At 37.9% G+C, this 16,449-nt stretch overlaps 3 protein-coding genes across 3 annotated transcripts; all 3 read left to right on the top strand.

Moving 5' to 3' along the window:
* Nucleotides 1-364: 364 nt before the first annotated feature.
* LOC134846532 (neuralized-like protein 4) lies at nucleotides 365-4,071 on the top strand. The gene has a single exon (XM_063863912.1). It carries the CDS (start codon nucleotides 370-372, stop codon nucleotides 3,961-3,963), a length of 3,594 nt encoding a protein of 1,197 aa, XP_063719982.1. The 5' UTR covers nucleotides 365-369; the 3' UTR covers nucleotides 3,964-4,071.
* Nucleotides 4,072-4,206: 135 nt separating this feature from the next.
* Nucleotides 4,207-5,157, top strand: LOC134846534 (large ribosomal subunit protein eL15-like). The gene is made up of 2 exons (XM_063863914.1): nucleotides 4,207-4,556; nucleotides 4,738-5,157. Exons 1-2 carry the CDS (start codon nucleotides 4,260-4,262, stop codon nucleotides 5,053-5,055), a joined length of 615 nt encoding a protein of 204 aa, XP_063719984.1. The 5' UTR covers nucleotides 4,207-4,259; the 3' UTR covers nucleotides 5,056-5,157.
* Nucleotides 5,158-6,074: 917 nt separating this feature from the next.
* On the top strand, nucleotides 6,075-9,356 carry LOC134846533 (coiled-coil domain-containing protein 40-like). Its single transcript, XM_063863913.1, has 2 exons — nucleotides 6,075-6,288; nucleotides 6,441-9,356. Coding segments are annotated over exons 1-2 (2,778 nt in total). The 5' UTR covers nucleotides 6,075-6,286; the 3' UTR covers nucleotides 9,217-9,356.
* The last annotated feature ends 7,093 nt before the right edge of the window (nucleotides 9,357-16,449 follow it).

The raw sequence follows: 16,449 nt of genomic DNA, 5'->3' as shown, positions 1-16,449 counted from the left end.
TTTTGTAAAAGTGAATCTTCGATACTTTACCCTTAGATCGTAGGGTAGGTAGTCAAGGGTTCTTCTGAGGGAGCTTGCTCCAACTACAATCATGTGATCCACCAACCTGTGTCCACCCACTAGTGTCCACGAGCGGTAGCAGTGGCAAAACAATCCAGTCAAAGTAATTTGAAGTAATTGCAGGGGACCACCACGGCTGTCCCAGTATATCAACAATTTATCTGAAACTATTGAATAAGTTTATCAATAAACTTATTCTGTAATTATTGTATTGCAAATCGTTCGAAGCTCAGCATCGCCTGTGTCAGAAGGATGCAACCCATCTGTTTTGTCGGGGCTTAATCTCGGAATATCTTTCAGAGATGTGCGATGATAAGTGAAAGTTCATGTATTGCCATTTTGGACAGTGGGAGAGTAGCGAAAAGGCTGGGCCAAGAAAATGTCAACGGCAATGCGCTCGCATTTTCCTGTTCTCAACTTACTGCTAACCGTAGTTTTGTTTTCGCTATCGAAGAAAAGGAAAGCTGGGCAGATGGTTGCTTTGAATTTGGATTTATTGGGTGCCCTAGTGAAAAAGATCAGCAGGAAATTTCTGAGTGTTTTAACGAGTTGCCTAAATTGTATGTCTCAAAAAGAGACATTTACTCGAATTCAGTACTCATCAAACGTGATTACTTTCCCCAATCAGTAGATGAGATGGAAAATGGTGCTACACTTGGTTTGGTTATACGTGACGAGAAAACAGTATCTTTCTTTTTCAATTCAGTTGATCTGGGCGAAGTTTTGCTGCCTGACATTTTCAAAAACGTGAATATGTATGCCTTTATGAATTTAAATGGCACAATCACTCAAACAAAGTTGTTGTCTGATGGAAATGTGAAAAATAAGGGCTTGTCAGTGGATCAGATAAACAACGTCCTGTACAATTCTGAAGATGACGAAAATTCTACAAATCAAACGTGTTCAAAGTTTGACAACGAATTGTTCATTTCTTTATCGAAATCGCTCTTTTACACACCTACGAGCTCGTTAGTAACAAGAAATCTTACCGAGCCCCTTGATGAGTGTATCGCATCGTTTGGTAAACATCTTGGCCAAGAAGTGTGCTCACCGATGAGTTTCAGAATTACAAGTCTATCCGATATATTTGAAGAATCTACGCGAGGGCCATTAGCTGTTGGACTAGAATTGGAAAAAAACGAGTTGACAGGTCGAGAATTCATACTCATGACACCGGATGGCCTCTCGCGGAACGGGGCATCTGAGTCGTCGGAACAGCTAGACTTTGTGTCTTTTTTAAATTTCAATAACATGGGTATTGGAAGCACAATTGAGTGTGCTATAACCGAAGACTCTTGGGTGTTAATTGTAGACAATGAAGCTACCTGGAAAATTCCGATTGGCGCAGAAAGGACCCACGTGAATATTTCATTAGATCTCTCTTTCCGAGCATGCGAAGTGGCAGTAAAGTACAAGAAGCAAGTAGCCCATAATTTATTTGTCCCTGAAGATTTAGGACCTTTGAGGTTCCATTCAAAGCACGGTAGGAATTGTTCATTGGATGATTATAGCTTGACAGCGTGCCGACCAGACGCATCAAGTGAGTTTAGTGATGCGATTTTGATGACAAATCGAAGATTAGCAGACAACGAAGTTTTCGAAATAAGAATTGACTCGCTTTTACCACAGTGGTCTGGTTCTCTGGAAATTGGTCTCACTCCTCAGGATCCAGAAAAAATGACGTTTCCCAAAACTATGACACAGATATACCAGTCAATTTGGATGATATCGGGATCGGCTGTCGTACATAACGGCGACACGATTTGGAACGATTACAATTGCGACTTCGATAAGTTGGCCGAGGGTGCCACGGTTGGAATTATGAGATCTGGGGATGGAGAAATGCATGTTTTCTTAAACGGGAAAGATTTAGGAGTTGCTTGTGTTAATGTACCACCGGGATGTTTTGCTATCTGCGATCTCTATGGGCAGTGTAACAAAGTTACAATTTTGCATCCAGACAAGGGACCAATTAATCAAAATGAATTGGAGCGATCGCTTGAAAATCCAATAATTGAATTCCAATCGCATAATTTTGTGCCATCCTGTGGCTTCGAATTTAACTCGGACAGGACCCTTGTTTCTGTTTACGAACGAGAAAGAGAAACTAATAGGCATAAAAATTTACTCTTCAGTTCTCTTAGTATAAACGACTGCAGGTTATTCACTATCAGGATTCACTTGAAAGCAGATGTCAAAAATTTATTTGAGTCTGACTTCAAAATAGGAGTTACTAATTTCGACCCCCTGCTGAGCGGACTAACATTCTCCGAAGTTGTCAAAAACTGGTTTTCTTGTTATTGGAACAAAAATAGTGTGTTCATCAATGGAGATATCGCGAGACAAAATTACAGCCCGCATTTAGACAGTTTGGTTGCTCATAAAGCGGAATTTAGTGTCTGCTATTCGATCGAAAATAAGATTTCGTTTGCATGGAACAAGTTTGTTTTCGCTGAAATAAGCGAACCGATTAATGAAAACTGCTACGTGTTCATTGATGTCTCAGACTGTAGAATTGCGTCTATTGAAGCTATATCTAGATCTGCCAAAAAGCATCTGAGCTCGAAACTGTCTGTAAAGAATAGTCGACGTTTGAGGACAGTGATTTCAAAGCCGGTGCGTGGTTTTAATGTCGAGGAGTGTGAGCAGGGATTCGTTTCCAACCCCAATGTTGTCATCAGCAACGATCATAAAAGCTGTATCAAAATTGAAAGTCGTGCTAGCGCTCTCGTGACGTGTAATAAGACATTAGAACAAAGTCATTTGATAGTGTTTCAAGTTGAAACAGTTGACTTCCGTTTAAAGAATAACTTCGCAATTGGCGTGATACAAGACTTGGAACAGAAACCTGCAATCAGAGACATTGAGAAACAATGGAAAAAACAAGGTGCTCTGGTGGCGACTTACGGAACCTTTGTCGATGGAAACTGTACTAACCGGGACCTGTATTTGCGGGAAAGCTGGTTAAAGAAGGGAGGTGTGCTTGGACTTTACCTGGATTCCAAGGATAATCTGAGCCTAATTGTGAATAACAAAGTAATGGGTGTAGTTTTGGCCGGAGTCAAGGTTCCTTGCACAGTAGTGCTTCAGTTAGATGGATTCGTAACAGGAGTTAAAATGATAAGTGATGACATGCGTGAGCCAGAAGGCGAATCATTGACTCAGTCCTGCTCGGTTAAAGATTTCAACGAAGGTCAAAAAGAGCTGAAGTCTGATAAGTTCATCGCAAACTGCGGGTACCTCCGAATATGCGCAGAAGTTTTAAAGATTCTTCGAGTTCCCTCAAAGTTTTACCTCAATGCAGGCAAGAAGCCATGTTGCTACTGTTCATCGTGTAGCAAGTTGAGATCAACTGAAGCGTGTTTCAAACAAGGTGAACCACCAAAACCATTTACGCTTCCAACAGGATGGTGTAAATTCAACCTTCTCAACAAGTCGCCCAAAGGTCTCAAACCTAACAAATCTACATGGCACATTGCCTATCACTGCCCACAAGTTGAATGTCTCCGTAAAATTCTAGATTCGACTGAACTTAAATTGCCGAAAGGTGATATAAACTTTGCGAAATCTTTTCCCTTAGCAGATTTTGGTGACCAGAAACTTCGAGAGAAGTTCGAGAGCATGATCATGTTGTCTCCCACAGTTAAATATTGTTCTCAAACGGCATTTTGTCGTGAATTGAAATTCAAACTGGGTGAAAGGGGAGAGAGTTATAAGGTCAAAGTGGCTCTGCAAGTTTGGATCAAACCGGACTCATATACAACTAGCATTCCTCCGGATCCGACGCTTGTCTTCGACGAAGATATCCCACTGACGGAACACGAATGGATGACTAAGGAAAAGAATGCGACTTTTGTTTCGGCTCTGTTGATCAAAGCCGAACTGTATCAGTCCTCATCTTAGAATAATGCGCATTATTATCATTAGTTAGATGCCAGAGTTTATGCTAAACTTGAATTTCGTATATTGTAATAAACTTTGTTACTAACGAATCAAAAAAATAAATCTTGTAAAAAGCTATTTTCATCATAATCTTGCCTATTTTTGCAGTCGCGGGCCGAATTTATAGAATTAGCACTGAATGAAAATTAACATACAAATTGTTCAGCTAAGATAAGAACTATTGTAAATTTGCATTGCCACTGTAAAAGTGAGTTATTAACAAATGTTTCAATTTTCAGATCCACGTGATATCTAAAATGGGAGCTGCTGAATACATGAAGCTTTTGTGGCGCAAGAAGCAGAGTGAGACTATGCGCTACATTCTGAGAATGAGAGCCTGGCAGTACAGACAATTGAAGGCAGTCCACCGAGTGCCCCACTCCTCCCGCCCAGACAAGGCCAGGATGTTGGGCTACAGAGCGAAGCAAGGTTTCGTCATCTACCGGTCCAGAGTGCGAAGGGGAGGTTTCGTCAGACATGTAGCTAAAGGGCAGACAATGGGCAAGCCTACAAACGCTGGAGTGCACGAGCTTAAACTAGCCAAGAGTAACCAGGTGTGCAATGTCTTACCTTCTCGGTTTTTTGATTTGATTGCTATTTTATGTGGAAATGTTCTGTTTTAGTTCATATTGATTTAGAGAATGAATTTTTTTTATTGTTTTTTGTCTATATTGTTTCATTGCGTTCAGTTTGAGTTTTGCTTATTTGATTGAAATCCGCTTTATTTTGCTTCAGTCCATTGCTGAGAAGCGAGCTGGCAAATATGCTGGAGCTCTGCGGGTGCTCAACTCATACTGGGTTGGAACTGACGGTATGTACAAGTATTATGAGGTCATCATGGTCGACCCCATGCATCCGTCCATCCGAAAAGACCCCAAGATCAACTGGATTGTGAGCGCGAAGCACAAGCACCGAGAGTGCCGAGGACTTACCAGCGCTACCAAGAAGTCCAGAGGACTGGGCAAGGGTATCGGACACTCGAAGACTATCGGAGGATCGAGAAGGGGCAACTGGAAAAGGAGAAATACTCTACAGATGCGACGATACAGATAGACTACAACTACATCCCAGTGGATGCTGTTTGTGTCGATTATTGGTGTTCATTTATTGCTTCTGGTTTTATTGCAATAAAGTGAATTAATTATCCGCAAACAATTTTTTTAAGTTTTCTTTAGTAAAACCCAAGTGATTAGTAGAGCCCAATTTCTAATTGGCGAGATTTGGAGGGGTGTTCTGTGAATTGTAGTAGTTGAAAATTCAATTTAGAATAATACTTTCCCCTCAAAAGTTGCTCTTTGTCCGACCATTTGAAAAATGGGGATGAAGTTTGTATTCGGGTGCATTTTAGTTTTTTGTTTTCCGCGCAAAATCAGGTAACACAAATGATCATCTAAGCGAGTTGAATAATATATATCATTTTAAAGCCCTTTCAGTCGTGATTGGAACGACATTTAAAAACTTCCAAAACATTTCCCCAGGGTCGAGAAAAAACGGTCTAAATTTCTCATTTTTCGTTTAATTTCGAGCAACGAAGTATGTGAGCGAGCAGGCTTACAATAGCTTATTTTAATAGCTTAAAAGCTTATATTATTTCAATTTAAGCCGTAAAACCTTAATTTTATTCAAATAAAGTTAGTTTTTTTTTTGATTTTTTAGCGCCTTTTTTGATTTTTTAGCGCCTTTTTGGAATTTCAAGAACTTTTTGAATTGGAGGGGCTTTTTAGTCATTTTTTTGGTTAGTATTTTTTGACAAATTATTTTTCCAAAAAGCTTATTTTACTATGACTATAAAATATTGCTAAGCAGTAGTTTTTCGTTCAGATCATTTGAAAAAACGACACTAATTTGAAAACAAAAATTGTATTTTGAAGACTGGTCAGAACATTCTGTGCTACTTACACAGTAACCGGCTATGCTTGTTTTATTCTGGCTTTCCATTACTCTTCTAAGTTTGCTATGCTATACAAACAAAACAAAAACTTCGTGGTCGCGTTGCAAGCCACCAATTGCATCATCATGATGAATTACTAAGTAGACGTATGTTGGCAAGTATTTATGCTGTGCTGCTGCACCTGTTTTCAATCAATGTACAGTGAACACCATTAGTTTTTACCGCGTTCAAAACACGTTGAAAACAAAACGATCGGTCTGAAAAATTTGAGCACGTGCGTTTGAATCAAGTAGCATTGTAGCAGAACAGCATTAAAGCGATATTCACATAGAGGAAATTCGGAACTACTTGCCTTCCTTGAGTTATACTGACTGAGTATATCATCCCTGTAAAATGTTAGTACTTTTTTTCTTTTTTCTTCCCAAGTTAAAAATAAGGTCGTAGAATTTGAAAATCATGAGCCGTTCTTGTTTTGTTGGATTATTTGTTAGTCTGAAGATCGAATAAAAAAACTAGGTCACCGTTGCTTTATTCATTTTCTTTCTAGGTCTGACAATGGGAACGACCAAAACCCGGATATATCCGGTGACAACTTCGATCTCGAGACAAATGAAGTCGTTGACGATTTCGGAGACGACTTTCTAAATGATGATGAAAACGATCTAGAAAATGGCGGAGACGAAGATGAGGGAGGGGCAGCCGACGGTGGGGACTCTGACGGTGAGTCGGAAATGGTTGTTCTGGATCCGGATCACCCGCTTATGGCACGATTCCAGGCCGCACTGAATAAGCAGTTGACGAAACAACAGGAAAAAGTGACGCTTGAGTATCGTGAACTTGACGAGGCTCTAAGAGCGCGCAAGAAGGAGCGAGAAGAAATCGGTATTCAACTGTACAGTTTGCAACAGGAGCTAGCGAGACAGCAGATGTCTCTTGAGGCGAAACATGATCAGTACAATAAGGCTCACCAGGAGAAACTTCAAATCGAGCATGCTCTAAAAGAGGCCCAAGACAATTATCGTGAAACGCAGAAGAATCTGCAACTGCAACAGAAAAAAGCAGGGGAACTTCAGCAGGATTTGGACAAATCGAGCATCAAATTGTTTTACTTGAATAAAAACAAAGAGGATGTTCGGGGCGATATTGCGGTTATGAAGAGGGCTGCTGAAAAAGCCGAAAAGGACGCCGGAGACCTGGAAACCGAAAAGCAGAAACAAGATCTTTTCGTCGATAGACTTGTGGAAACCCTAGACAAACTCAGAGAACAAGTAGCCTTGTACGAAGCCCAGTATCAAGCACAGCTCGAAGAAACCAAGGCTGCAAAAGAGGCGTTGACCGATGCTCAGATGGAAATTGAATCGATCAATCTGGAGAAGAAGCAACTTTACCAGCAGTGGAACTCCAGCTTGATTGGCATGCGAAGGCGAGACGAAGCTCACGCCGCTCTAGTCGAAGCAATTGAACAGCAAAAACAAAGGCTATTAACTTTGGACCAAGAAATTGAAGCATACAAAAAGTCGATTGCCAAGTCTCAAGAAGAAAACGAAAAGCTAACGTTGATTTCAAACCAAAGAGACACTGAACTAGCGACAATTAAAAAGCAATTGCAAATAGCGCAAAACAAATTCGAAGCTCTAAAACATCAATATGCAACATACCAAAGGACTCTACAAGAAACTGAAACTCAGTTAGACAAAGCACAGAATGAGCAGAAAATTGAACAAAACGAAATCGAAGTTTTGAGGAAAAATATTGAGAAAGAAAATCAGGAAAAGATGAAAGTTGAGGAGCAAATTGAAGAAACTCTGCGAAGTCAGTTGACGATGGAAAAAGCTAAACAGTATACGAAGAAACTTACCAACAAGCTAAAAGAGAAGGCGCACGAAATGGCTAATCAAGTCTCCAATATTGAAAACGAAATAGCGCGAGATACTTTGACAATGACTAACTTAGCTGGCAGGCTAAAACGCCTAGAGCAAACGGTAACAGATTTGAACTCAGATATTTCCAAGAAACATGAAATTGCCGAGAAAAGCGAGGCAGAAATTCATAAAAGAAACGCCGTTATCGAAAGAAAGCAGGGACAGATAGACCAGCTGAACAAAAAAATTGATCAGCTCAAGTTAGAAAGAGGCGGAGAAGAAATCAGTCCTCAAGAGTTCGAGATCAAGTCACTGAACAAAGCTATCAATCTGAAAAACCAAGAAATCACTGGAATGCAACAGTTTTGGCTGAAAGAGCAAACAGAGTTAGTGAAATTGTCGCAAGCTCGCGATTTGCAAACGCAGAACGTCGATTTGTTGAAAAAGCAACTGCTGGTCTTAGAACAGCGCAAACTGAGGAAAGAAAACGAGATTTCAGGCGAGGAAAAAGAAATCGGAGAGCTGGAGCGACGCATTGGACAACTGCAGAAAGACATGGTGAAGCTGAACGTACTTGTAAATGACAACAAAAAGACGGAATACGATTTGGAGAAAGAAAATGAGCTGGCAAATAAGGAGTTCAGAGCCACTTTGCAGGACTTGATGGGCCAAAGTCAAGAAATGCAAAACACAGTTGACTCTCAGCAGGAAGAAAAGGAGCGATTGTTGAACAGTTTGGTCGAGGCGGAACGACAAATTATGCTCTGGGAGAAGAAAACCCAGATTTTGAGAGAGACGCGAGCGGCCGTTGACAGCGAGGCTGGTCAAGGGGAAATCAAACAAATGAAGTCTGAGATTCATCGAATGGAGGTTCGATTCGCGCAGTTGCTGAGACAACAGGAAAATATGATTCAAGATATGGAAAAGGCAGTGTCGAGACGAGATACTATTGTAACTAGAGGCGAGGCACTTCAGAAAATGAAGAGACCAGTTGTAACTGAAGGGCAAATGCAAAAACAGATGATTGAGACGAAGAAGAAGATTAAACAGTCATTACAAGACGCGGACAAAGCTGATGCTGAGATCAACCAACTGCGGTCGGAGCAAGTAGAGCTCCAAAATGCGCTCAGTGAGAAGCGCCAGAGCTTGGAAATGATGCAAGAACAGTCCTCGGAATTGGACGCCGAGTATGAAAAATTACTCGAAGACAGGCAGAGAAATATGGCCGATTTGTTGGCCCTTCAGCAGAAATCGAAGAACTTCGAAGCTCTGAAAAACGGCAAGTATGCTATGCTGTGCAAAACGGAAGCTGGTTTGAATGCAGAGACACAAAAACAGACGGATAAATTCCACAAACTGACGAGTATTGTAGATCGACTGAATAATGAGCAGCCTCACTTGCAGCCATCTCTCAGAAGAGTCACGCTCAGTTTGGGATCGAGAGGGCTACAGGAAGATTAAATTGGCGACGAAACCGGCAAATTACCACATTTATTTTTTGTTTTTTAATTCGATGAGTTTCGTATTATAAATTTGAAATTAAAAATTATTGTCTTAAAAGTACTGCGAAAAGATGAATCGAGCTGACTGATTTTTTTCAGAAAAGTAATTTTCATAAAAACGGCTATAGATTATGCTATTTTATAAGTGCTTTATTTTGTTCCGAACACCCCTCTGAAAGTGATGAACTACGCATTAGCTTGTTTTTCACCGAACGATTTTCATTGATTCAAAGGAATCCATTGTGGTATCCATATTAATGCACTAAATTTTTTATTTAGAACTAGCGCATGACTCGCCATAAGGTGCTTCAAATATATTGTTGAACTTAAAAATAGCTTCTTAAACATGTACTAAAAGGGCGATATTTTAGTGACCTTAATGCAATCGTGAAGATAACCTAAACTCATCTATCAGGGGTTTGTACTTTATATAAAAAAATGCCATATCTTAAAAACCCAAATGATTTGAGGGAGCAGCGTATTGTAATATTACGAAACTTCTTTTTTTCTAACCTAAGTTGCAAATACTGGTGCCCATTTTGGGGTACCTTTACAGTTTTTTGATAGCTCGTGCTTTGACATTCGAATAGTAATAGGTTAACAGAGTTAATGTATTTTTAATTTATCAAATGAACCGAAAAAAGCTTTTTGTTCAAACAACATAACAAATATAAAAACTCGATTCAAGAAATTTTCTAGCTCAATACATCTCGCAATTTTTTTGAAATGCTTACTTTATACGTAGTGTGGCTTTATGCTTTCCGATTAATTACATGCAAAGTTAGTGTGGTCAGATTTGCAATGCTGATGTGTAACTGACAGGAATCCGCTTTAAAGTTGAGAATTTGAAGTTCTGTCAGTGTCTATCTACATTTTTTGAAATAAAAATGAAAAAGTAATAAAAAAAGCCACATCTCGGAAATTAAAGGAATTTGAGCAGTCACATTTGGAGAGAAAGTTTGCAGCACCTGATTGTACCCTGACAGCACCCCACTATAGGGTTGAGAATTTACCAATTGTTGTTTATTCCTAAATTTCCTAAAGGTGTCTAATTGGAAGAAACATTGTTCACTTCAACACTTTGTTATCTTTCAGAAAAGTAGCTTTACAACCTGGAGACAAAGTCCTCTGAAGTTTAAGTTCATCAAAGAGAATTTTGTTATCGCAGGTATCGAACGCTTTCCTCAAATCAACAAAAGAAACCCAATATATTTTTCAAACCAACCAATTCTTAGTTGATTCTACTAGAGGATCTACCGTCGCAAGTTTCTCCCGGAAACCAAATTGTTAACAAAAGAGCAAATTGATTCTATTGAAATAGTTGTATAACCTGGGTTTTTAACCTTTTCAAAAACTTTACCTAATGATTGAAAAGAGCAGTTTGGCGGTAGTTGCTAAGATTTAATTTGCTTTCTCCGTTATGAAGTGGTAGAGTTTTGGCAAATTTAAAACGTTTGGATATTTACCGGATTTGAAAGGAAAGTTTACTAAGTAAAATAGATATGAGGTTATAACAACAGAAGACGCTTTTAGAATTTTCCAAACTAAATTTGTCTATAACTGACATGGAATTAATGAGAATTAACATGGGGTGTTATCTGCAATCCCTGTTCCCACAGCTGTGAATTGCTCATTAAAAGAGTTAACTATTGCAGTTGGGTCGCTTATCTTTTTTTCCGTCTACAACTACACTTGGAACGCCATAAGTTTTTGGGCGTTTAACTGTTTTTTTTTATTTAATATTTTGTCTCGAGTCCAGAAATCAATTCATGAACTTTTTGCTCGACAAACGATCTTGTTAACTTTGTTTCGTTTATACAGGACTTTCGATTTGTTTTGTACTATTTTCTTAATCAAACATCTAAAGCTTATATAATTTATTTCGTGAAAACTGTCTTTCGTATAGGCTTGCTAAAATAGTCCGCATTTGATTTAGGGAAAAGCTTCAATTTCTGCATTGGTGCAACCTATGAAAAGACATAAAAAAAAGTGTAATCATTTTAAAAAAACTGGTTTGATTTTCTCTCTCTCAATTCAATCCTTTAGCAATTTCAACAATTTAGCTGTTGTGATCTCGAGGAGTTGCAGCTTTTTACCGATTTCAATTGCACTTTTCAAAGAAAAAAAACTAAGAAAATTTGGATTTTGAAATTTTTGAGTTGCTCAGTTTCAGTTGCTGTAGTCGGAGCATTCTGTGCTACTCGATCAGCAGTCTGCTATGCCTAGTTTCCTGGTTTTCGAGTTTCTTTACTTCAATTTTGTGGTCGGAGTTTTCTGTGCTACTTGCTAGTTTTTGTGGATTTTGTTTTGTTATGCTTTGTTGATTCATTTGCTTGTAATTATAGTGTTTTCCCGTGCTCTGATAGCGTAGAGGAGGTGGTAGAGACTCGTTTGTTTTAAATAGATAGTTCCAGACTCGGAAAATGTTTTCCCCTTCTGGCTAAAGTCTTTCGACTTGTGTTATATTGGTTTAGTTGCCTCATGGTTTGATGCGGTTTTGATTCGGTGGGGGTGTAAAGTATAGTTAAAGTTTTCATAGCTCAAAATTCATCATAGTCTTTTAGGCTCTGTGGTCTTTCATCCGAGTAAAATTGTAATCTATTAGATGTTTAAATGCGGGCTTTGCTATCTCGCCATGCTTAGGCTTTTTCAGCTTATTGTTTTTGCATGTTTAGCGAAAGAATTTTTTCACGCTTAAGCTAAATCGTATCTTGCAACGGTTAAGATTATTTTCTCTAATTTTCCCGTTTGATTTCAAGGACTATTTCGTCAATTTTGAAGATAGAAACCCAGTAGTGAGATACTGTCAGAGTTCCCCCAGGGCTTGCGGATATGGCCTCCAATGTTGAACACCAAAATCCTTTTAGCTTACGAGATACGACGATTTTTTTTTGGATTTTTCGAAAATCGTCTGAAATATTAATGTCAAAAATAATCACAAAAAGTGATTTTCTCAACCCTGTAATTGATTGCTGTCAAGGTATTTTCAGGAATTGCAACCGTTGCCTTAAAATATGACTGCTCAAATCCTTGTAGCTTTCGAGATATGATGTGTTTCATGATTTCTTTTTCGTTTTTAAGAACTTAGATTTCAAGAATTCAAAAGAGTTGAAATTCCTAGCCTTGTAGGTGGGTACTGCTTCTATGCTCTCACGAGTTCCAAGCTGAAAATCTTGCATCCCAATGCGACTGCTCAAATAGTCTAAGTTTCCGAGATGTGACTTGTTTTTCTGTCTTTTTTAAAATTGTTCAAAGAGCTTAGATATAAAAATTTTTCACAAAATTTGATCTTCACGTCTCTATAGTGAGGCTATTCAAGTTTCAAGATATTTGTAGTAGTTGTGAATTCTGTTTCCAATTATAGTTGTTTAAATCCTTGTAGTTTTCGAGAAATGAAGTTTTTTGTGATTTTTTCATAAACAATTTTCAGATAACTCAAATTTAGTTTTGTTTTCAAATTTCGAAAGTCCCAACCCTGTTGTTCGGGGCTGTCATAATACCATCAGGGGTTGCGAATCTTGTCTCCAAATATGACTGCTCGAATCTTTTTTTTTTGAGATATGTGGTTTTTCTGTTTTTTTTTTTTCAAAAAATTTTTTTTAGAAAATTTATTTTTGAAGTTTCTTAAAATTTGAAATTCCCAACTTTGTAATTGGGTACTGTGAGATTACCCTCAAGACTTGCAAATCTTGGCTTCAAATGTGGCCGCTCAATCTTGCATCCAAATGCGATTGCTCAAATAGTCTTAGTTTCCGAGATGTGACCTTTTTTTCTGTCTTTTTTTTAAAATTGTTCAAAGAGCTTAGATATAAAAAATTTTCGCAAAATTTGATCATAACGTCTCTATAGTGAGGCTATTCAAGTTTTAAGATATTTCCAGGAGTTGTGAATTTTGTTTCCAGTTATAGTTGTTTAAGTCCTTGTAGTTTTCGAGAAATGAAGTTTTTTGTGTTTTTTTTTTCATAAATAATTTTCAGATAACTTAAAATTATTTTTGTTTTCAAATTTCGAAAGTCCCAACCCTCTAGGTCGGGGCTGTCATAATACCATCAGGGGTTGCGAATCTTGTCTCCGAATATGACTGCTCTAATCTTTTTTTTTGAGATATTGGGTTTTTTTCTGTTTTTTTTCTAAAATTTTTTTTAGAAAATTTATTTTTGAAGTTTCTTAAAATTTGAAATTCCCAACTTTGTAATTGGGTACTGTGAGATTACCCTCAAGAATTGCAAATCTTGCGTTCAAATGCGGCTGCTCAATGGCTTTTGATTTCCGAGATGTGAAGGTTTTTATGTCGTTTTAAAATTTTTCAAAGAACTTATATTTATAAAGCTTCACAAAATTGTACGGTTTTTCAAAGTTTGAATTAAAGAAACTTGAATAAGAAAAAACTTGCAAAATTTGAAATAACCAACACTGTAATTGGGTTCTCTCAGAGTACACTCAAAGGATGCAGATTTTATTTCCAATATCTGCGTTTTTTTTTGAGTTGTTAAAGTTTCGAAACACCGAAAGTGCGTTACACGCTAGTACCTATTTAATCTCGACAATTGAGTTCCTTGATGTGTTTTTCTTCACCCGAGACAAGCGTTATAAAAATGGCTGATATTATTTTTGATATTTTTGAATTTGTTTTTCGAATCATTGTTTTTCATCCTTTTTCATTTCAGCAACCGTAGTTCCAGGGGGGACTTGAAACTTGAAAAGTTTTTTTTTTCTATAAAATCAGTTTTTTTTGGCTCAAATGGTGTCTGCTCAAAGATTGTCGGCTTTGTTTCCGCTTCGTACGTTTTGTTCAGTCGCAAATTTGAATTTCAAATGTCTTGCTTGGCATTTTTGCCCAGAGTTTCTGTTCGGATAAAACAGGTATTATGAAAGTGTATGGTATTGGGTTTTTTTTATAGAAGCTTTGGAAAATTTTAGTTTCTCAAAAACTTCACCGATTTCAGAAAAGGGGTTTCCAGAGAAAGACCTCCTACAGTATTGTGTGCCTGCATTCTACCCTAGTCTTCTTTCGCTTTACCCCTTTGCCTACAGCCTTCGAAAAAGTCTGTGGGGTGAATATTTGACCGAGTTTTTTTTTTCGTGTTCTCAGAAACTAAGCTACCAAATCTGAGATTTTGGTTCCAATGAATAGAACGGATTTGAAAAATTCCCCTCCATCAGCGAGGGGAACTTTTTTTCACACATTGTTATGGCCCTCGGAATAGTCTAATATTTGATCCGTTTTTGAATTAAAAATTTTTGGTGAAAACTAAATTCACAAACCTGCAGTTGAGGGTTGGATGGAGATAATGAGTAATTGAAAACTCCCTGCATTAGCGTTTCTTCAAAGTTTTTCTACCTACGCGGCTACGCCAAATTGTTTTTTAACCAAAAAAGCGATGATTCTTGGAATTGTCGAATTTCTGATTTGTTGACTCATTTTTGGAATTTTCTTGATAACTCTTTTGCCAAATCTGATATCATAGGTTTAATTGACAAAATAGAGTGTTAGAGCTACCGTTATAATTTTCTACGCCCAGTTCTTATATAAAAAAGTTACGGCCTTCAAACAAGAGAAAGTTTTGAAATTTTGGCCTTTGGAGATTTTTTTAAGCTCTGCTCGAAAATTACCGTGCCATTCACAGCTAAAGTGTTCAAGCGAAAAAAAACGATTTTGTGAGCCTTCTCTAATTTACCGGCCACGACCTGCTTTTAGCTGAAAAAAAATTACGGATTTTCTTAATAATTTAGATTTTCTTAAAAAACAGCTTTATCAAATATGAGATGAAAATTTCAATCGAAAAAAGCGGTTGGGCGATTTTTTCCTGCACAAGAGGCTACTCCTTTTGGTACGAAAAAGGTTATGTCTTTGGGAAAATTCTTAAATCTCTTAAGTTTTCACTCTTCACTTATTTTAGTAGAGAACAACTAAGGTTTTCCTTCATTTCATGATTTTTTGGACTATTTTTTATTGGACTGTTTTGTATATGCTCCGTTTTGCTTATAGCAAAGTTTTAAATAGTCCAAAAATCATGCCTCCGTCCAAATGGGAACGCTTTCTAAGAGGGATTAAGTCACCGCTCACGCGTTAATAGCGCGAAGGTTATCGCGCGTTAACTGTCCCGAATTGGCAATCTTTAAACCCCCAAAACTTTAAATAATGATCACAGGTGACGCCTTGCAATTTGAGCTCAACAATAGTTATCGGATGATATAAAAAAATTCCTCAAAAATAGGCAGTTAAAAAGTCGAAATTTGAAAGGCGAAAAAGCACCTTGATTACAATTATTCCGTCCTTCTCTTCGAAAGTCGGAACAATAAATTGGTTGCAATATAGATTCCATAGATTCACTGTAAAACTCAGTACATTTACAACTAAATGAAATCTCATTGCGAGAGCTCCGTGGAATTTTGCAGCCCGTTTTCAGGAGCCTCTAAAAGAAGGAATGGGGTTGTGCACTCGCCGTTTTCTAATTAAGCTTCTGTTCCGTGTAAATGAATGTTTAGTTTTTCTAGAAATTCGATTTTGTAGCCAGAAAATCTCAGTTAGGATTTTGGTTTGTTGTGCTAATTTCACAGTTTTTTGTTCGTTTAACAGTATTTTGCTTTCAGGTTTTCATGCTATTTTTAACGACATTTCTAACAAAAATTTGACCTGTTGAGGCTGAATATAATGACCAAGTCACGACATGCTGCCTCTCATCGGAAGAGGTCCCACTCTCAAAGCAGTGGACAACTGTTGGTAGAAGTCGGAAAAAGAAAACCAGTTCAAACTACATGCCCCCAAAATACCGATCTGGAAGCGGCTCGAAACAGCATAATAACTCCGACTAAAATTCAAGTCGTCCTAAAGAAAACGGACATTGAGAAATATGCTTCAAGTTTGGTTTTGAGCAGCCCAAAACAAAATAAAAACAGACCAAGTCTGTCGGTAGAACTTATACCGAATCCAATGTGTATTGGAGGTGTGGGTGTTAATGATGAATTCAATAACTTGTCCTCCTATTCGACTATGAGTGATACATCTAATAGTTTTGTAATGACTGACATGAATCAAAATGACGTGCAATTAGATCCAGCAAGTGCTGCCAGACTTCTAGAAGAGAAAGATGCAGAAATTGAAATTCTGAAACGTCTCAACGAGGAAAAGCGAATTGAAATCGAGGCCCTGAAAAGGAAAAATCAGGAGAATTGGATAGAAATTTCAAAG

The sequence above is a fragment of the Symsagittifera roscoffensis genome, chromosome 5 (genome assembly GCF_963678635.1).
Source record: "Symsagittifera roscoffensis chromosome 5, txSymRosc1.1, whole genome shotgun sequence".
Taxonomy (NCBI): domain Eukaryota; kingdom Metazoa; phylum Xenacoelomorpha; order Acoela; family Convolutidae; genus Symsagittifera; species Symsagittifera roscoffensis.
Note: the sequence above shows the minus strand (reverse complement) of the source record. Positions and strands in the feature narration are given on the sequence as shown.

What these genes read in the sequence shown, in the direction of transcription:
- LOC134846532 (XM_063863912.1), top strand. Translation starts at nt 370, where the DNA reads ATGATAAGTGAAAGTTCATGTATTGCCATTTTGGACAGTGGGAGAGTA.
- LOC134846534 (XM_063863914.1), top strand. Translation starts at nt 4,260, where the DNA reads ATGGGAGCTGCTGAATACATGAAGCTTTTGTGGCGCAAGAAGCAGAGT. An exon ending in AACTAGCCAAGAGTAACCAG is followed by an intron (nt 4,557 to 4,737) that starts GTGTGCAATGTC and finishes ATTTTGCTTCAG; the next exon opens with TCCATTGCTGAGAAGCGAGC.